The sequence below is a fragment of the Protopterus annectens genome, chromosome 6.part0 (genome assembly GCF_019279795.1).
Source record: "Protopterus annectens isolate FY-2018-M chromosome 6.part0, PAN1.0, whole genome shotgun sequence".
NCBI lineage: Eukaryota > Metazoa > Chordata > Ceratodontiformes > Protopteridae > Protopterus > Protopterus annectens.
The window spans coordinates 77,103,001-77,125,645 of NC_056737.1; the positions used below are offsets into that span (position 1 = coordinate 77,103,001).

The following is a 22,645-nucleotide window of genomic DNA, read 5'->3' on the forward strand; positions in this document are numbered from 1 at the left end:
TCTGTGGCTGACAACAGTTTTCATCTGCAGAATAGCTTAGAAAGCAAGTCGCTTCTGCAGTTCCTTCCGAATGTGGTTGCGATAATAAGTAAGTCCCAAATTTTCTTTGCTTATCTGCTGCATTTCTTATCATTGTAGAACTGCTGCAGTCTTTCTAGACCTCAGAATCCTTTCAGACTTTCTCTTGTGAGCTAGTACTTAAAAGGATGGGCTAGCTAGACTTAGACAACTCCACACCTTCTTGGTTCAAGAGCTACCTCTCCATAAGTTCCCATTCTGTAAAGTGTATTCCTACTTCACCATCACCCCAGACATTCATCCTTGGTCTTCTGTTACTCTGCATTTTTACCAATTATATGTACAAAATAGTTGCCTTAGGAACAAGAGAACTAAACATTCACTATCCCAAGGAGTAATAGAACCAGTTTCTCTTTCCTAGGTGACAATGGTTTTTATTCAAGGATGATATTGTTAGTATTTTTCTTTCTTACACTCAGTGTAAGCCCTTTTATTCATAGGTTGATAGAAAAGTTCATAGATTAGTACTAAGCTAACTGCCCTTGCTGGCCATTTTAAGCCTAGCCAGTTACCCCATGTGAGAATCAAACCCTGCACCTTGTGTTTGTAAGGTAAACACCTTAACCTTTATGCGTTCAACCTCTCACAATCATTATCACCAATGTTGGTAACCTCACTTCTTTTCTTTCCTCCCCCCAAAAGAAAAAAAGTGTAGTCTTGCTTATTATTTGCTGATTGTGTTTTTACTTCATATTTGTGACTATGACAGAAAAAGGCCCAGTGGGGTTTAAAAAAATGTGTTGTGTGGGCACACAATTCCTGCATCCAATGCCCACACTTTTTATACACTGCCTTGGGCCTCTAGATTTGCAAGAAGATTGTGCTATTTGTCATTGCTTTAACCACAGGGCCTTAGTTGAAAGAAAAACAAGCTTGTTCTGAAAGGTTTGCTCCCATCTGCTTTCGAAGAGGCTTTATCTGGGGTTCAACCTCCTAAAACCAAAGATTCCAAGTTGTCTTCTCCAAGTCCATCCTTATCATCCTCCAAGGTCTCGGAGCAATCCATAAAAAGATCCAAACCAATTTTACCTCACCATCAGATCCAAAACAGAAGAACAAATTAATGGATCTGACCTTCTTGAATCCAACAAAAAAAACTGAGCTTGACTATCTCCAACCCTACACCTTCTAGCCTCATTTGTCTTCCAAGAACAAGATACTCGCCTTCTATAAATCCAGTGCCCTCCAGGGTGCCTTCGCCTTTTTTGGAGAGACCCAAGTCCCCCTCTATTATTTCCACTCATTCTTCCAGAAGTTTGATGGAAGAAGATGTGGAAAGAGTGGTGTAGAAGATCCTCTCAGAGCAGAGTCAGATGGGTGTCTTAAAGGCTCCTACCTCTTTGGGTCAAGAGGTCCGTTCTTCATCCACACCCCTTCTACCAGTTCCTCCTTTGATTCCTTCAACTGTCTGAGTCTCTGGATCTGAACCGTCTAGTTCCATCAGACTCTGATCTGAGAATAGCATTATCCTTGGATACAAAGTTTGCTCTGAGTACTCTGGTTCAGTCGGATCCGGAGAGCTCTGAGAGCTGAAGCTTCCATGACTGATCTGAGGTGTTGGAATTGACTCAGAAGTTGGTGGACCCACCTCTGTACCTCAGAGCCTCGACACAGGTTAGCTTGGCTTCATCTTTTGCCTCTGGGGATTTCCTTCACAGGAAGGAGGGACAGAGGTCCAAAAACTTGTCTTTTCAGATCCAAGGTCTTCTCCCTCCCTGGGGCAGTCTGCCTTTAAAGATATGAAGAGAGTTTTGTCTGCCTCAGCAGAACAAATAAATCCAACCTCCTCAGATTTTCAGCCTTCTGCCTTGATGTCTCTGTGCTCAGAGCCTCATCACTCTTTTTCACAAGGACAAGCCAGTACAAGAGCCCCAGGCTTCCCAGCAAGGTACCTTGACTTCTTCTGATATCTCCACTGAGGAAGTCCTTAAGACGTGTAAGAGGAAGCACTTGGACTCCCCATAGGAGCCTATCACAGAAGATACATACTTCTGTGAAGTTGAACGGTCCCCACAGTCACCTCTTGAAGATGTCTCATTTGGAGACATCCTTAAAATCTTAAAGCAGAGAGGTGGCTGGATATCAGCAACCCTTCATCTGAGAAGTCTGTATTCCTGGAGGCTTTCCATGCTGGCCCATCTACTGATGAGCTTATTGAGTTGGTCTCTCAGCGGATGTGTTAAGGAACCCAACACTGTTGAACCCATACCTAGGAAACCAGACAAGAGTTTGGCACTACCTTTAGATAAACAGTTTTGGGGAAAAGGGGGTGCCCGTTGATGTCTTAATTGTGGTAGGCAGCCACTAAAAAGAAACTTGCTAAGGAAAGTTCCACTATTTATCCCCCCAGTAGGGAGTCTCAGGTGATGGACAGGTTCAGGAAGCATGTCTTTGCTTCGATGAGTTTTGCCTTAAGGTCACTGAATTATTTGGTACATTTCACAAGCTTACAGAGGGCTTTGATTAAGGAACTGTCAAATACCCTCTCAGGATCCATTTCTGAAGAAATCCAATCATCTGTGACTTCTCAGTTGACTACCTTATAATCTATTTTGAATTCTTCCATGAGGATCATTTTGCATGTAGCAGAAGCAAACTCTAAGGCAGCAGGTTCAGGCATGTCCATCAGGAGACGTGCCCGAATGCACTTATTTGATTTTGCAGAGCCTTCAAGTCTTCATTTGTCAATGTGACGACATGTCGTTGTTTGGCCCCAAAGTGAAGGATACATTATCTAGGTGTGAGAAGGATGGAAAGACCCTGTCTGCCATGGGCGTATGTTTTCTGACCCCTCAAAGATCTTTTTTTTTAATCAGTGAGGTGGTCGAAAGATGTGGTTCAAGAAATCCAAGGCACCTTTCCAGGGTACACATGGAGAAATTTCCCTCAGGGGCAGAGGAGAGAAGTCAAATGGTCAATGCTGCCCCTGTGGCAGAGGTGGCCCTCAAAACTAGGGATTTAGGGATTATTTCTTTGACAGACCTTACCAGCGCTCCTGAAAGGAGGCCCAGTTGTCCACCTCTGGATGCAATCGGGGTTTGATTATCTCTGCACCAGAGTGTGTAGCTAGACGTAACAAAAGATACTTGGGTGTAGAGTATTATTTCCAGAGGTTATATAATACCCTTTTCCCTTCCATCTCCACTGTCAAGAAAAATACCTGATGTTCCACCCAGTCAGTGGGAACAAGCAGCAATTTCAAATACAAAAGCTGCTAGAAAAAAAAGAGTCATCCAAGTGGTCCTGCCAGCCCAGATAGAATTCGGAACTTACTCTAGGTTCTTTTTAATGCCAAAGAAAACAGGGGACTGGAGACCAGTTTTTAGATCTCAGCTGCTTACATAAGTCAGTTTGAAGCACCAAGTTTTGGATGGTCATGGTTCAATCTATTCTCCCTTTTCTGGGCAACGATGACTGAATGTGCTTGATAGGCCTTCAGGATGCGTACTATCACCTAAAGATGAACAGATGATCCTGAATGTGCTTATGCTTCTGTCTGGGAGCCAGTCATTGCCAGTTCAGAGTTCTGCCCTTTGGTCTCACCAAAGCCCCCAGGGTGTTCACCGGCAGTCATAGCAGCTCACTTGAGACTCCAAGGATTCTGGGTGTTTCCATATCTAGACAGCTGGCTCATTTTTGCCCTGCCAAGGCATCAGTTTAAAAATTTTAAGATCACAGCTCAGAAAAATAATCTGCAATATCAAGATTTCGGCCTGCTTGATCCTTCAATCTGTAGGATCAATGTCAGTGGCAATAACACCTAGTACCTTTAGCCAGGTTTTACATGAGGATTCTACAGTGGATGTTGGCAACACAATGGTTAATACTTTACAACCCATGTCAACTCTGATTCAAATCACTCCCATATGCAAGGGAGATCTCAGGTGGTGGATTCAATCTGAACAGGTTCTACAAGGCCGTCTGTTCATTCCCCCTCAGCCCAAGGCCATAGTGACCATGGATGCTTTCCATTTGGGGTGGAAGGGCACTTCCTGGTGAAAATAGTCCAAGGCAGTGAGTCCTCTGAAGAGGCCAATTCGCATATCAGTGTCTTAGAGATGAGAGCAGTGCTTTTAGCATTGCAGGCTCTTCATAAGGCTCTCCCTTAGGGGACAATTGCAATTCAAACAGACAATATGTCAGTAGTTTGGTACATCAACAAACGAGGAGGAAACCACATCTTACCCTTTGTGTTGAGAGACGCCGAGTGTGTGATAATGGGCGATCTCATCCAACCACTTTCTCACAGCAACGCACATTCCGGGCAAGTCCAGTGTGACAGCAGATAAGCTGAACAGATGTATTCTTCTGCCCCACAAGTAGTCTGTGAAGAAGAATGTGACAGAAATTATTTTTCATCAGTGGGGCCAGCCTTGCTGTGACCTTTTTGCTTCTCCCATAAACAACAAATGCTGCAGCTACTTTGCCCTAATCCCTCCACAGGGGGACTCACTGAGGGATTCTCTACTTCACAATTGGCCTCCCCCCCAGTCCACTATACCCCTATCCACCATCCCTCTAATTCTGAAATTCCTACAGAAAGCTGCCATGTTGAAGAGCAAAGGCATTCTCATTGCTCGTTACTGGCCTTGACAGATTTGGTTCCCCTTCCTTTGGCCTCATTTACTTCACCAATCTTGGATTGTGGATCCAATTCCAGACCTCCTGTCTCACCCAATGGGCATGATTCAACCAGACTTATCAGACCTCAGGCTGGACGGCCTGGTTTCTCCAGTTCCATTAACAGCCAGACAACCTACTGTATGCTGTCTTCCCCTGCCCCACATATGCTTTTATCTTCACATAAACCTTCAACATGTAAACTCTGTTCCAGTAAATGGAAAAGATTTGTGTACTGGGCACATCAAAATCAAGTTGAACCTTTTTCAGCTCCACTGCGTAACATCCTTGAATTTTGGCCCTACTTTTTTAAAGAAGGAGCTAATTCCTCAACTGTTGAAGTTCAGTTAGCAGCGGTATCAAACATTCACACTGGATTTGAAGGTTCCACACTACTCTAGAGTACTCTGTAGCGTAGTACTCTAGAGGCACTCTACTTTTAAGACCCCCCCCCGTTAAAGACCGTACTTCTCCTTGAGACCCCAATCTTGTACTGCAGGCGCTTATACATTTACGCTTTGAACCAGCAGCAAAGTGTGACCTTAAATATCATATTTGGAAAATACAAAACCAGACCACGGAGACCTTGTACAAGCAGCAAGCAAACCAAGCGTAATCTTAAGCTTTTTTTTTTTTTATTTACGTTTAAGCCACACAGCAGTATGGCTTCCTCAGAAAACATTTAACAATGAGGTAAAGCGCACGCCCCCTTTTTATAAGAGACAAAAGGAAATGACAACAAAGGCGAGTCGCACTCATTATAGTCAAACAGGCAGCAGGTCAGTTGTATACGCGGCTTTCTGTGATTGCTGTCCCTCATTTTATCTTGGGAAGACGGACCGCAGATTAAGGGACCGTGTTTATGAGCATATGTATGCCATTAAGAAGAACTCTGACGTTAATGCTTTGGCTAAACACATTGTTAACCATCCTGATGGCCATAGACCAAGTGACTAATAACATCCGAGGAGGTCCTATACCCCTCTTGGTTGAAGTTGGAACTGTGGGGCAAGGGCAACTTGACGCGTTTTAGCCCACGGTTTAAGCGAAAATTGTAACATCTCAGCAGTACTTAGACTGAGGAGGTAATACTCTTTATTGTAAGCTTATTTCACTATTTCTTGCACACATAATGCTCTCCCATTTCCATACTTTAGACTTTTTTACTTAATTGTCTTTAGGTTGAGGCATTACTAGTGGCATGTTTCTGCTACGCATGCACACTGGAGTAGTTATAAGTAATAACATATATGTGTATTACACCTAGCTGTTCCTTGTGCCTTATTCTCTTATTTGATGTTCTGTACCCCAATTTTCAATCAGCACTGCATTTTAAATACCACTGCTGTTTATGAATTTACCTTTATCTTATGAGTCACCATTGGATTCATTTTCATGTTGTGTGAAATAAGACACATATATTATTTCTATTATTATGTTTTATATTACTTTTATTATATATATTTTTATTTTTTTTGCCTTAACTGTTTGGCAGTATTTTATTATTTTAAATTTGCAATTCCAAACATGATGAATAGCCTGTATTACTATTTTTGTTGATTATTCTTGATGAAATTGATGACTTCACTAAGTTTTAAATTGTTTCCTTTGACTATAATGAGACAACACTTTTGTTGTGTTTTCATTTTTGTCTCTTATAAAAGGGGCGCGGCTTTACCTCATTGTTAAATGTTTTCTCTGAGGAAGCCATACTGTCTCAGTGGTCTGGTTTTGTATTTTTATCAGTTCCTGCTTCCTGTTCTCGTATATTTGGAAAATGTTTTTTCTAGTCGCTATTACATCTGCCAAACAAATTTCATAGATTCAAGCAATGGTTTCAAAACCTCCGTATTTGATTTTTACAAGGATAGAGTTACATTAAGAACCAATGCATCCTTTCTTCCCAAGGTAGTGTCGGAATCTAATATCAATCAGTCCATTAATTTGCCAGTTATCTTTCCCAAATTTACTGACAAAGGCAAGTACATATTACGTTTACTGGATGTTCACAGACAATTATGTTTCTATCTGCATAAAACAAGACATAAGAAAAACAGACCCATTGTTTGTTTCATTTGCGGACTTGAAATTGTTGCCAGATGTCTAACTGATTTGTATATCATTTATTTATAAAACAATTGAGTGTTTCATCATCACAACCAGTACAAACTCATTCAACTAGATCCATGGCAATGTCTTCAGTTTTTCTTTCCATGACATCCATGGATGACTTGTAGCAGCTACTTGGGCTAATACCCATACCTTTGGCACTTATTACAGATTGGATCTGGTCTTCAGAGGTAGAGCATCATTTGGTTCAACTGTGCTCAGGAATGTCCTTCCTTGAGTCCATCCAGGATTTTAGGTAGCTGGGGGCTCTGTCCCATCAGTTGAGAATAGAATGAAAATTGACAATATCAAATAAAGATGTTATGTACTTACCATAACATTCCATTTGTGTTGTCCATTTTTATTCCTCCTCAACTCCCCACCTACCAACCCCACCATCCTTTGGAATCTTCTCGAAGAATGAGCCTTTAGGGGACATCACTGTCCTTTGTATTGAACTCCAGACATAGTCTGTTTATGTATTAACAGTATGAAATTTTTCACCTCCTTTATCTATGCATAGTAAATATTTCCTTTCTGGCAAAAATCACCAAACAAGATCTGAGATAACTTAGGGTTGTTGCATTATGGGTAAGGGGAAGCACAAGAGGTTTTGGTTACCACAAGCTTTAGCAGTGGCCAAGTTGGATTTGAGGGATCGGATCTGAACCCATCAGTTGAGGAAGAATGAAAATAACACAGATGGAACGTTGTTGTAACTACATAACAACTTTATTTTTATTTAAGACTATTTCTAAGGTTTTCCCTCAGATTTTGGTCACTGAGAGGGAATACCTCAGGATTTGTGTCACATGGCATTTATGATTCTCATGATACCCCTGGCAAGACTTCACATGAGAAAGATATTTTTTTATGAACCAAAAAATGATATGGAACAAGTGCTGCACAGTACTAAAACACGAATCCAAAAGCACTTGAAGGAAATAAGGCTGCAGGCTGTAGTTCAATAAATTTAATGAGGTATCACAAAAAACATAAACGCTAGCAACACTCCACACTGCGTTTTCGTTTGCAAATAACTTCATCAGACAACCATTACCACACCTTACTGACCCCTTAAATACTACCCACATAATTGACTTAAACATCAATTAGGCAAACAATTAATCACTGCCAGCTGATCTCTTAAACATATATATTAAACTGCTACAAAGCTCTGTTGAACTCAAAGAAATAACTAAAAAGGAACTTCTACATCTATATGTTATACATTCTCATAAAGATAGCTGATCAGTCACATAATTGTGAACCTAGACATGAATACATATAAATTAATAAAACACATATTTTCAACCTTAAAAACATATAAACATCAGATAAAAAAGTTATGTACTTACTATAATGTTCCATCTGTGTTGTCCATTTTTCATTCTTCCTCACCTTCCCTCCAACCCATCACCCGGCCTGCAATTTCCTAGAAGGGTATTGTATAAAATATGATCTTCATGTTTCTGTTTAACTTTTAGTCTTAATCCTAAACTTAATTTTACTTTTCTTTATTATCTGTTCTGTTTCTATAAGGCAGTAGGCAGCAGACTCGATCTGAGGAGATAGGCTTGGGGTGGTCCATTATGGGATGAGGTAAGAGCTCGAGATTGGGATCCTAAGTCTTTGAATGCGATTGAGTCAGATCCGAGGGCAGGATCCGGACTCATCAGTGAGGAAAAATGTAAATGGGAAACACAGATGGAATTTTTTTTTTAGCTTATGTCTAAATATGTCCCTGCTTTGTATAACGTAAAATAAAATTTTAAACACACTACATAGACGTATCCTCTTCATCTCTGTTGCTTAAGTTTGACTGTATGTCTTTAATTACTGTTGCTGTTGGCCACCTGCATTGCATGTCCACATTTGATATTGATAGGTATTTGTTTTGTGGTTTTCCTTGGTTTTACTTCTGGAAGGGTGTGTTTGGTTGTTGCTGTTCCAGTTAATTCCTAGCATTCGTAGATTAGTAAAATGTATAGGTACTGAAAGACTAGAATGGGAAATGTTAATCTCCATGTCTAGCTGTAGTAATTTCTTAGTACTTCTTAACTTTGATTTTACTTTAATATTTATAAATTGGAAATTGTGTGCCTGGCATAAAACTAGATGTTCTTCGTGTTTCACTGTTGCAGTCATTACATTTGGGTAATCTGCTGGCAGGTTGCCCTTTGCCCTCAGTCGGCCTGAATTCCAAAGCCTTGGGTCCTGCATCGGTTGCTGTCTCCTCTTCCGTGATATCAGGTAGTCAGGGGTATAAAACATGCAGCCGACGCCATTTTCTTTAGTCTTTCTTGCCGTGCGGTGCCCGAAGCAGAAGCATTTCACAAGTGTCGGTCGGCTGACTCCTGAAATATTCGAGTTTGTGTTTCAGAACCAAAGTCTTCACTAAATCTAAGTACCCCATTGGGGAAACTTTTTTCTTGCTCCATACCGATGTCAGAAAAAGTTAATAATTTTATTACTTGTGTGAAGCAAATACCTCATAAGGATTTCCATTTATACTGTATTCCTTGCCTGGGCCCTGATCACAACATGCCTGGCTGTTGGTTTTGTGCTAGATTTAACCAACACACTATTAAGCGTCTGTATATTTTTGCCTCATAGTATTTTGGAAACAGATTTAACTACCCAGAAATGTCATCGGATAGCAATCCGACTACCGGAGTACATAAAAAATGCAAAGGAAAGGACAGAGAGAGATAGTCGAGGTCCAAAACCGATGATGAAGCTTCTCCTAAGCCAGTCGCTGGTTCGCCGGTACTCAGTGAAGCGCTTTCACAGCCCCTGATACCCACTTCTTTCAAGTTGCAGGCCCCTACTGACACCCAAGTGGAGTCTGGTATGCCGCAGGATACTCAAAGTATTGGACCCACAGATGTATCTCCTTCGGATGGGTCCAGAGCTGCTGAGCAGGCACCGGCTTCTGAGGGTGTATTCAGGCCTCAACATTTGTACATCAAACCGACGACAGCTGCAAAATCAAAGACAAAAGCAACTTCTAAAACTAAAAAAACGATGCATGAGCCACATGCACAGGCCTCTATGCCTAAAAAACAGATGATCAAAATGGCTGAAGACCTTATTACCTTGATCAGGAGTACCCATTCCCCTCCAGATAAGAGGCCTAGGCAAGACACTGATTGTGAATCTTCAGATCAGGTTTCTATTTCTTCTGATCAGGAATTATCTATACCTCCCTATGAGGATTCTGATGCAGAGGAGTCTATACCATCTGCATCACCTCCTGAGGATTATTCATTTGGAGAAACCTTGCATACTTTAAGGGAGCATTTTCACTGGGAGAGTCAAGATTTCTCAGAATCAAAAAAGAGGCTTAGGGATTTCCTTCTTCTCCCTCAGCACAGGCCTTTAGCCATACCCCCTGTTTTAGACATTTTGGATGATGTGTTTTAGGAGTCAAGCTTGACCCTTGACTTTTTACCTCTGGCTCCCAGCAAGCCTGACATATTTTATTTATTTCTAGTTTGGTTACCGGTGAAGTCCACTGGGCCAACATGACCCGTTTTCAGTGGAGGCCTGGGGAGAAAAGCTCCAAGAAAGCATTGTACAAATTCAGTTACAATAAAATACAGGAGTATACAAGATAAAATTGTAAAGCAAGTTAAAAAATAAGAATATTCACAAGCATAGTTAGCAGAATTCATAGAGAGAGCGGTTAAGGGTTATACAGTTTCCTATGAGCAATGGCACTGAAGTGTTGAGTGTGGAAGTCAGTTACATATATAAAGAGAGGAATTCTGGATATGCTTGCTTAACATGCACGTTTTTGAAGTAGAAAACTATTCACATTATTTACATTATTTACAAAGTTGAGTCATGTGGGCATAGCTGTAGTAATTGTTAGTAGGTTAGAGAGAGTAAAGTTAATGGAGTTATAGGGAACTTGTGTAGGGTCGTAGGTATATGACTATGGGAGATTGTAAAGAGTTGAAGTATAAGAAGAAGGGACTCATAGGGTATAGACTTAGAAAGGAAATTTAAGTAGGGTGGAGGCAGGTACATTTCCATTTAGTGGACAAGTGTTTGAAAAGCTGGGTTTTGAAGTTGTCAGAGTTAGATGTGGCTCTTATTGAGGTGGGGAGGGCATTCCATTTTTTGCCTAGAGCATATGAGAGGAGAAGCTGGCCAGCAGGACGCTTAGGTTTGTGGATAGCAATTAGATTCTGGTGCTCTGATCTGAGTGTTCTATTAGGAATATAAGGGGGAAAGATATTAGCTAGAGCAAGGCATTTTGTAGGATGAAATACAAGTCTATGTGCTGTGGATAGTTGCAGGTAGTCAAGGTAGTTTGGGAGAGCAATACCATCAGCAGCATAATTTAGGTAGGAGAGGGGAATATTGTCAGGAGTGTTAGCACATGGTTTGAGTTTGGATAGGAGTTTTTTTATGAAGTTATTGGAGATGGGTTTGAGCTCAAACAGTAGAGGAAGGTTGTTAGATGGTTTGAAGGGGAAGTGTGATGGGCAGTTGGGTTATTGTTAGGAAAGGATTTGGTAAGGGCAAAGATGGATTTGATGAAAAATGAATTGAATTCAGAGCCTAGTTCCAGATTGGATTTACTTGGGTCAGGACAGGGATTATTCTTTGAGCCTGGACGGAGGAGCAATTTTATTGAGTTCCAGAATTGCTTTGGGATTTTATTTTTATTGGACTGGAGTGTGATATAGTAGGATTTTTTTGTCCTTGGTTATTAGCTGTTTTGCAAGGTTACGGAACTGTTTATATTGAAGCAGGGTAGTGGGCAGTTTATTTTGGTAGAGCTTCCAAAGTTTGTCTCTCTGGTGAATGACCTGTTTGTTTGTTTGGATAGCCATGGAGCTGTGTTTTAGTTTTTATTATTTTATATCTTAGAGGGGCTAGGGAGTTTAGGGTGTCAAGGAAGATAGAGATGAAGTAGTCTAAGGCTTTGTCAAGGGGAAGGGTATTTAGAGATTGCCAGTTCATTTGTTTGAATATGTTTGAGAAAGTTGTAGGGTTAAAGTTAGTGAGGTTACGAGTATGAATGTATTGATGCTGGTATGGGGAAGAGTTAGTGGAGCGGTGGATGAAGGCTGGGAGGTGGTCACTAATGGTATTAGGAATTGTGCCAGAGTTAGTTATTTTGTTAGGATTTGAGACTAGGATCCAATCTAAAATGGTTCCAGGGGGATTTGTTGTATTTGGTCGAGTAATAGTGTGGATTTATTGGGTAAAGTTGTAGAGATTGATGGATAGGGATGGTGAGGGGGCTGATGATTTTTTTCCAGTCAGTATTAATGTCTCCTAAGATATAAGTTTCATAGTTAATTTTGGTGGATGCCCATAGGAGAATTTCTTCGAGAGTTGAGCAATTGTTACCAGGTGAGATATAAAGGGCAATGAAGCATATATTTTTGTGCTTGTTTAGCTTTAGTAGTCCAGCAGTTAGTTCAGTGTTTTGGAATTGTGATATTGGAATTTGGATGGGGAATTAAGTTGAGGAGGTTAGAGTAGACTAAGGCAGTGCCGCCACCTTTTTTTTTTAACTAGTCGGTCATTTCTGAGAATATTAAATCCTGGAGGGCAGGATTTCTGAGTCGGAGATGAAGGGTTTAAGCCATGTTTCGGATTTAGCTAGGTTGTGAAATTGGTTGTGGCTTAGCCAAGTGTGGAATTGGTGGGTTTTGATACTAAGACTCTGTACACTGATGGTGAAGATCATTAGGTTATTAATATGGGAGGGAGAAGTTGAGGGGTTGGTGGTGTTGTTATGGTGTGTAGGACCAGGGTTGGGATGGATATCTCCAGCAAGGATTATGTTGTTATAGGCAAAATCCTTTAGCCATTTAGGTTTGCTGTGTATGTGTTTAGGGAGGGTTGAGATTAGATTAGGTGACAATATGTTAGCTTTGCAGGGGAGGAGGAAGATTTTAGGGTGGAATACGTGCATTGGGCTGTGCTGAATGAGAAAGGGGGAGATAGAGTGGAAATGAGGGTAATAGTGAGGATGAGGTGAGATTAGTGTGGAGGTTACTTTTGTAGGTAATATTGGGCAAGTGGAGGAGGAATATGCGCTAGCATAGAATAAGGGAATTAGGAAAACAGAAAAGAGGCAATGGACATGGAGGGTGTGGTTTTTATGGAGACCATGTCAGAGAGGAGAGAGAGAGAAAGATATGTGTGGATTTGTAGGGGAGAGAAGGCTGTGGAAGAGAGGGGGGTTTATAAGCAGAAGGCGGTACAGTAGGAGTTAAGTGAGAGTGGAGGAGGGAATGGGAGATGGGTGGAGTATAAGTGGAAGAGTATAGGTGTGGAGGCAATTGGTGGGAGGTATTGTGAGGTGGATAGGTATTGGGTAGTGTGGATAAGAGGGAGGGGCAAGAGAAGAATAAAGGTAACTGCTCTGGGGGTGTGTGGGAATTGGGGGTAGGGTAGGGGAGCGGAGTGAGCCTGCAGGGCGAACGGAGCGGGAAGAGCTGGAGAGAAGGTGGCTGGCAGAAACCAATCAGACAGCTATGGGATAAATGAAAGATTCTGTGAAATACTGAACCAGCAGAGGTAGGTCTGGGCTGGAGAGTGTGAGCGGAGAAAGGCAGTAGAGCAAAGCACAGGGTAGAGCAGGCCAGATGGGTAAGTAAGTAGAGAGAGTAGGGGTAGCTCAGGAGAGAGTAGAATAGGAAAGAGGGTAGGCTTATAGGAAAATGGAGGAACAGTGCCACCTAGTGGTACAAAAAGTATGTGTCATATAGCTTAGAGGGTAAGAGAGTAAAGGGGCAAGCCGAAAAAAGAGCTCAGTAGGCTGCTTGACTAGCGCAGGAAAAGTTCAGGCGCTAAGGTAGTGAGCACAGGTAGTAATTAAGTTAACAGATGACAGTACATACACTTTATATATCTTGAGAGGGGCTATCTGTTTGAAGCTCTTTGAGGGGTTCTAGCAGAGTCTCGCTGTAAAGTCTCTTATAGGGGAAGGTTTCAATGGATGTAATGAAGGGATGGAATGTAGCCCGTACAGCTGTAGAGAGAAGAGCAGAGTAATACAACCATTAGTAAGGCAGGGGAGAGGGAAAACAAATAGGCACAGTAGGCTAGAGGAGAAAGAGAATGAGGCTAGAATAAAGGAGGGAAGAAGGAGTGTAGAGAGAGCAGAAAGAGACAGTGTAGAAAATAGCAGAACACCAAGTATAGAGAGCTAATAATACAGCAAACAGGGTAAACCAAAACTTTTGTAGCACTTATTAAATGAAAGCAGTTGTTACTTTAAGACAAATAAGCAGGTAGCTATTAATGTTTACATCAGTTATAAAATGACACAGTAGAAGGCAATAAAGTTAACAGAGATTAAAACTAACCTTTTTGTAGCACTTGTTAAATATAAGCAGTTGTTGCTTAAGGCAAAAATCAGGTAGCTATTTTACTGTTATCACAGTTTTTAAATAACACAGTAGAATGCATCAGGACAATTCCAGGTGGTAATGCCAGTAAATACAATAGTTCGTAGCCTACAATGTTTGAATAGCTAGTTGCAAAAATGTAGTTCAGCCCTAATTATAGTTAAACAGGGGATGAAACGCCAGCTGTAGCGATGCAGAGAAATAGCGTTTAATTTATGGGCAAGTAGCTTGTGATACCAGGTAGCAGTCAATGCTTAAGTCGCAGCTATGACTCCGTATCAGTCGGAGAATGCTTCGCTAAGTCTGAACGAAGTATCGAGCTCAGAAGTGTGTTTTGTAACCCTATCTTGAAGCAAGGTTGACTTAACAGTAGTAACTCAGGAGTCCAAATGCAATGAAGACTAACTGTATTACTGTTTTATTTCCCTTGGTTCCATTAAAGTGGATGCAGGAAATGGGGCTTTATTATACACTTTAAGTGATACTTCACATTAGAACATACCCAATGGCAGAAAGGCTTTTGGGTATGCCAGAGGAGAGGTGGGGAGCACTTGAGGGACTGCAGGCAGTATAAGGGGGGGGGGTGTGAAGCGGTCAGCAACAGTGGCACAATTAGACTGTGCTAGGTTATATCATAAATCTACATAGGCGTGTTGTAATTAGGGGCTAAATCACAGCACTAGGTACAAGAGTAGATAATAAAAACATTGCTCTGAAGTCCACCCGCACAGCGGCACTTCCAGACCGTGCTATGGGCGTGTAGGAAGCGATTACAGGGCCAACAGAGTAAAAGCAGTACAAGAGATGAAAGCAACTGCAGATAACAGGGAATAAGCTACTAATTTACGGACAATGTTTGTAGTCCTTGTGCAACAGTCATGAACAACACTCTATAGCTGAATCACACAGCATTACATAGGAGTACAGCCAAAAACTTAAGCCGCGGGAGTTAGGAAGACCTACAGCAGATAGTAAATTAAGTAAATAATCACAACAGCAGATAGAAAATTAAGTAAATAATCGCAACAGCAAATAACAGGTTCACATCGGACTAGAATTCAACTTTTCTGTCTAAGGCAGCAAGCCTGTACTGTGAGCACCACTTAGCAGCAAAAGCCAAACAGCCTACGGCAAGACCGATGAGTGTGGGATACAGTAAGGGAGCATTTAAAGATGGCACCACGGCTAGTGGCATCACTAAATAAACTAGGGGCAGGAAGGAAGACAGAAAAAGGGGAAAGCAGATATTACAGGGTCCCTGACTCTCATAAATTTTTATTTAGAAACCCTGCTGCTGATCTTGAAACTATTTCACAGGGTCCAAAGGGAGTTAAGGCCTCAACAGCAAAAAAATCTTACCCCCTCTGACAGAGATTCAAGGGCACTGGACAGATGGGGAAAAAAGGTTTATACATCTGCAACCTTGGCAATTAGGGCCTTACACTGTCAATTTCATATGCTCAAGTATCAACAACATGTTATGGGATTGCTGAAACAGAAAATGATGTTGATTTCTGAATGTGCAGAAAATAAAGAATTGCAGGAATTACTGCATGCAGCTAAACAGGTTGGAAAGCATACTTTGCAATGTGGTTTTGATTCTTTAGTGGCCTCCTGCAGGGCCGCAGTTACTGGATCTGTAATTAGGAGGCATGCCTGGCTAAAGGAACACAGTTTTCCTGATCATGTTAAAGCTAAATTGCTAGATGCACCTTTACAGCATGATACTCTGTTTGGTATTAAGGCAGAAGTGGTTTTAAAGAAAATGAAAGACAAAGCTAAGTCTATGCAAACTGTAAAAGACTTCTTACAAGTGCAGCCACCAAGATTCAGTAGACACTGGCCTACAAAAAATTGGTCCTTTCCTGTGTCAGACAGAGCTCAAAGGGGCAAATCCAGATGCCCTAAGGGTTCCAGATACCAGGCACAAGATTCATACAGGTCAAAGCAATGGGGCGCTTCTACCTCTAAATCTGGAGGAGATAAAGCGCAAACCTACTGAAAACAGTCCCAAGGACTTCCCTCTGCCCACACCAAGCACTTATCTTTTGACAGCACCCTTAGGGGGAAAATTAGCACGTTTTGCTCAAAATTGGCTGTTAATAACCCAGGACAAGTGGGTGCTAAGCATAGTATCACAGGGATACAGATTCCATTTCCATACTCTGCCAATGGCAAACGGTTGGCCATGTCTGCCAAAAAATCAATGGGCAAAGGCACAGAAACAGGTTACGTCCCTCATAGATATGGGGGCCATTCAGCTAGTACCAGAACAGGAAAAAGGACAAGGTTTTTACTCAAGACTGTTCTTGGTACCTAGAAAGGACAAGGCCTGGCAGCCAATACTGGATTTATCAATTCTGAACACATACCTGGACATTCCAAAATTCAAAATGCTGACTTTGCAGCAGCTTCTGCCCATGGTGGGCACGAATGCTTGGCTGGTGACATTAGACCTAAAAGAGGCATACCTGCATGTCCCAATAAGACAGTCGTGCAGAAGAAACCTCAGATTCAAGGCTGGCTTAATGCATTACCAATTCTCTGCACTGCCCTTTTGCTTATCTACCGCGCCCAAGATCTTTACAAAGTGCCTGACACCAATAATTGCATTTTGCAGACAAAGAAGTATACAAATATATCCTTACTTGGACGACTGTCTCATTCAAGCAGAGAACAAGGACATTCTTCTTCAACACCTGGCATTTGTGAAAAGGCTTCTAACTTGCCTAGGGTACTCAATAAACTAAAAGAAATCACAACTGGTACCCTCTCAAAAGATAACATTCCTGGGTGCAAGCTTGAATACAACTGCCAAGATGGCTTACCACACGCCAGACAAGCAAAGGCAACTGACTACTTACTTCAAACTGATGGCAACAAAAACCCAGTTATCTGCAAGACAAATTCTGCAGGCTTTGGGCTTCATGGCATCCTGCATCCTACTGATTCCATATGCAAGACTGCATATGAGGAAACTTCAATGGTACCTAAAAAGTTTATGGAGTCAACATTGTCACAGTCTGGAAACAATGATTCCTCTCATTCCCTGCCTACAACAGGAGTTTCTGTGGTGGGCAAAGGCAAGCCACCAAAACATGGGACAGATCTTCACTCTACCCCCTGCCAGCCAAACCTTAACAACAGATGCATCAGATTATGCCTGGGGGGGCCCACATGGCGGGAAGATGCATTCAGGGCATATGGACCCCAAAACAAATGCATCTGCATATCAACCAGAAAGATGCTAGCTGTTCAAAATGCCCTAACAGCCTTCAAGGACTTACTTCATCCAGGGCAACTACTGATAAAGACGGACAACACCATGGTCATTTGATATATAAACAAGCAGGGGGGCACACACTCGTACCCCCTTTGCAGATTAGCCATAGCACTGTGGGACACAGCTTTGACGTAACCAAATACATCTTCAAGCTCAATTCCTGCCAGGAAAGCAAAACACTCTTGCAGACGATTTAAGCAGAAACCTTATAGATCCTCACGAGTGGAAACTAGATCCACAAGTCTTCAGCATGATAACAAAGAAATGGGGGAGCCCAGACATAGATCTGTTTGCCTCTCCTTGAAATTCTCAATTGAAAAGATTCTGCACAAGGACTTATCACAGACAAGCATGGAAAGTGGATGCCCCATCCTTCAGTTGGAAAAACCTTTCAGTTTACGTCTTTCCTCCTCTGCCTCTACTTCCTAAGGTCCTCCTAAAAGTCAGACAAGAGAAACCAAAGATGATACTAATTGCCCCGGACTGGCAACCCAATACTGGTACCCAGTCCTAAAGAACTTGTCTTAATACCCAGCTTGGACCTTACCTCGAAGACCTCAACTACTGTCCCAGCAAAACAATCAGATCCTGCACAATCAGCTCCAGACACTGAACCAGGCAGCATGGCTGATCATGTAGTTATACAAACAACACCTCTCAGTAAAGCTGTGATGGATGTCATTTTGGAAGCCAGAAGGCCTAATTCTGTGCTTGGAATCATGCATAAGGAACTGATACAGCAGAACCAAATATTCCTCAGATATTACAATACTTGACTGAGATGCTTGACAAAGGCCTATCTTTCTCATCAATTAAAATCCATGCCTTTGCCATATCAGCTCATTACAATATAGAGCCACCAGTCTTTTCTCATCCTTTACTAAAGCAGTATCTTAGAGGAGCTAAAAATTTAAGGCCTCCTAGAAGATCACCAATACGTGCATGGGACCTCAATTATGTGTTGGAAAAGCTCACCCTGCCTCCATTTGAACCAGCTGCTACTGCTGATATAAAGTTCTTATCATGGAAAACAGCTCTGCTACTAGCAATTACTTCAGCAAGAAGAGTTTCAGAGCTACAGGCCCTCATGGCTGTGGAGCCTTTTATCATATTTTACCCAGACAGGGTGTCTCTGAGGACAAATCCTACATTTATGACTAAGGTGGTTTTCGGTGTGGCTCTTAACCAAACTATTAATCTGCCAACCTTTTATCCAAATCCGCAGAACAAGGGGGAGAGAATTCTACATTCCTTGGATGTACACAGACAGCTAAGATTCTACTTGAGCAGGACTAAAGCTCTAAGAAAAACTGAGCAATTACTAGTGACATATGCTGCAGGATCAGAAGGAAAGGCTATTTCAAAGCAGACTATTTCAAAGTGGATAAGCCACTGCATTCGTTTCTGCTACTTACACCATGTTAAACCTGTGCCCAAGGGCATTAGGTCTCATTCCACCAGAGCTGCAGATACTTCAGCAGCCTTTCTCAGAGGAGTACCAACCAAATACATTCTAGAGGCTGCTACTTGGAGTTCTGTTCACACCTTTACAAAGCATTATCATTTGCCTCTCTACTCTAAGTTCAGGGCACACTTTGCCACTGCAGTTGCGCAGGGCTTTATCGTCGCACCTAATGCTGTTTAGCTCCAGCCTCCCAACCATAGCTTTGGGATTCTACCCAAATGTAATGACTGCAACAGTGAAATATGAAGAACATAGCACAGTTGTGTACACTTACCATAAATGTAGATGTTGGAGTGTATTCACTGTCGCAGTCCAGGTTACCCTCCCGCCATCCCCCTTTCATTCTGGAGTTTATCTTTCCTTCTCTATCTTCTACAACCTATGTGGTGTATTTGCTTGTAGATGAAGGTAAAGTTTATATTGATGCATGTATTTATTTATTTATATATATATATATATATATATATATATATATATATATATACACATATTTATGCTACCTTTTTGGGGGCACCTGACATCTGGGGCAAGAAAAACTAAAGAAAATGGCGTCGGCTGCATGTTTTATACCCCTGACGACCTGACGTCATGGAAGAGGAGACAGCAACCGACACAGGACCCAAGACTTTGGAATTCAGGCTGACTGAGGGCAACCTGCCAGCAGATTATCCAAATGTAATGACTGCAACAGTGAATACACTCGAACATCTACATTTATGTTAAGTGTACAGAACTGTACTTTTTTTGGACCATGTGTCCTGTTTGCTTAATATGGTAGTGACAAACATAGCACATTAAAATTATAATCTGCTCCACTGGTATACTGTTATAATGTCCTGTGTTTGCTTTTTTAAAGGCCCTTGAGCTAGCAGCCCTTGCTACTGAGCATGCTCAGTTTAAAGATTGGTGGTGGAAGGTGCAGCTGGGAAAATGCTACTACAGGTAAAGATTTTCATACATTTTAGATCTAGGTCTGTCTTATGTTTGTTTTCTGTATAATTGTGTGTATTAATAATTGCAGATTTTTAATTAGAAGCTTGATAAATGCTTACCTGACAGAAGAGAAGGAAGTTAAGGGTGCTATTTCGGTGTTAATTCCTTATATTTAATTGCTTAAAATAATTGTTCAACTCTTACATTTCAGATTTACATTTAAATGACCATAACCACCCAACACAACCTGTCAAATTGCCTGTTAAAGTATAGATGGGAAAACGTCAGATGTTATGTAGTCCTATCTCGCCGTAATTCTTGCTGGATGGATACAAAGCCGATACTCGACTCCGACTCGGCCAATACTAAAGCTCGAGAGCTTTTACTGGCTTGAGGCTAACCTCTTTTCCATGGTGCCTCACGGCAATTCTCCAGATCTCGTTTGCTGCAAAAGCTTCGAGATTGTCTTCTTACAGGCTCGTCGGCTAAGTAGAAGATTTTTTGATAAATCTTGTATTTGCCCTTTTTTGTTTTCTCTTCACTTTCAACTTTTAATAGTTATTAGCTTTTACCTGTGTGATTGTTTTTCAGTGCTTGATCCCCTATTCCACCCCTTAGGATTGTATGGCCCATTTTAGTTAGAGGGCTGTAGTTGCCTGTTTAAATTAGAGGGCTTTTTGTACCTGTGTGTTAGTCTTTATTAAAAAAAAAAAAAAAACTTTCTTCTCTTCATAACTTTACTGTTAGTTTAGTTAGTGTTGTTGTTGTTGCAAATTATTAGCATTGTTAGCATTGTTTTCTTGTCAGCATGTTCAAAGAAAAAGACAGAGAACATAAGGAACACTGCCCATCGGAGTTCAAAAAATGTGATGTGTTCACAGAAGATGTCATTGACTGACGGTCACTCTAGCTGTGTGTACTGTCTGAGAGAAGCTCACTTACAAGAACCCTGTACCTTTTGCCATACCTTTAGTACTAGGGTTCTTAATGAGTGGAAACGCAAGTTAATAGCAGGGGTCTTATGACCAGTTCCTTCCAGGAACAGCTGGAACTTGGTCAGACAGCTCCCAAGACTGTTAAAAGAAAATATTCAGCTCCAGCTTTGGAGCCATCTAAAAAGTCTAAAGCGATGGAGCCAAGGAGTTCTGGCTCCAATTCCACTTCTTTTGTCTCTATGCCGTCGGTCTCTTTGGCATTGAGGCAACCTTCGGTACCAAGATAATTACCAGACATCGACCCTGTTTTACCTATATTGAGGTATCCTATATTAGAAAGGAGATCTCCTTCTGTCTCCACCCATTCCTTCAGGACGCTTTCAGATGAGGACATCGAGCTGGTGGTGAAGAGGTTGCTCTGTGACCCGGCTCTGGCTAAAAAGTTAGTCCTTCCAGACCCAAAGGCTTCGGAGCCACCCCTTTTACAATCTACTGCTCCTCCTCCAACTGCTTCGCTCTCAGAGCCAAACACTTCAGGTTCTTCGATGCTGGATCCGTTGGTTCCGAGAATTCTTCCTGCTTCCTCAGAACCAATAACTCTATCCTCAGTGGTTTTTCTGGAGCCAAGGGATCTGGGAGCCGACATTCTTGAGTCGACTCTGAGGGGATAGTCACCCCGGGTTTTCTTCGGAACTGACCCTCCCTCTCGGCGCTTTGGCTCGACTGAGCTCGGTTCCCATGTCTGCTTCGAGCCTGTCCCTCCTGCTCAGAGCTGACCTTCCATCTACTCGGAGCGGAGGTCATCTTCGGACCGGGTTGGAAAGGGCTTCTAAGCAATAGAGAAAGCTTTGTCACTTTGTCCAGTGCCAAAGCCCTGCCTTTGGGCCTGATGCTCCACCAGCAGCCGGCAGCAACCTCTTCTCCCCCGCCAACCCCTCAGCATAGGGAACCAGAGACTCAAGCAGCCCCCATTGGAGGCGTCCCCTCTTCTGAGACCTCCCCAGATTATCCCGCTGGAGAGCTTCTTTGGAAGAAACTTTTTTAAGGAGAAGCATGTTGACTCACCTGAGTCTGCCACGTCTGACACTGATTTGGATGAGTCAGAAGGGTCCCCTAGATCCCCCTCTGAGGATGTCTCCTTTTCTGACATCCTTGAAATCCTTAGACAGAGGGGTGATTGGAAGACATCCAACCCTACTGAAGATGAATCTGTGTATCTTGAGGCCTTTAGTTCCCGATCTTCCACCTCCTGGGTGACACTGGCGTATGACCAGCTCTTGGGGGTCATATCCCAGAAAGCCTGGACCTCTCCGGACACAGTGGAGCCTGTCCCGAGGAGGCTAAACAAATTTATGACTGCCCCAGAAGATAAGTCCTTTCTTTCTAAGGGAGTTCCTGTTGATGCTATCGTGGTAGCAGCGGTCACTAAAAAGGAGTTGTCCGAGACATCATCTAATATCCATCCTCCTAATAAAAAGTCCAGGATGATGGATAGGTATGGAAAGCGTACCTTCTCTTCAGCGGCATTTACCTGAAGATTGCTGAATTACCTGTCCCATTTCACTAGACTTCAAAGGGATCTCCTGAAGGAATTGGGAGATACCCTTCAAGGTTCAGTAGCTTCGCAATCCACGAATAAGGTATCTGTGCAGCTCTCCACCCTTACATCATTAGCTAACTCCTCCATGAGGCTGATTTCCTATGCTGCAGATGGAGCGAACAGGGCAGCTGCAGCAGGGATTTCTCTTAGGAGGCATTTCTGGATACTTCTCTGCAACTTCACAGAATCCTTTAAGTCTTCCTTTACCAGCGTCCCCTTTGATGGTTCACCTCTTTTTGG

The 22,645-nt window shown here is 42.1% G+C and overlaps 1 protein-coding gene across 1 annotated transcript in view; it reads left to right on the forward strand.

The window, feature by feature from the left end:
• TTC8 (tetratricopeptide repeat domain 8) overlaps positions 1 to 22,645 on the forward strand; it is a gene marked incomplete in the record, with an annotated part of 1,400,571 nt that overhangs the window by 198,366 nt on the left and 1,179,560 nt on the right. The window contains 1 exon segment of the mRNA XM_044073859.1: positions 19,794 to 19,879. Coding sequence (XP_043929794.1) covers positions 19,794 to 19,879 — 86 coding nt within the window.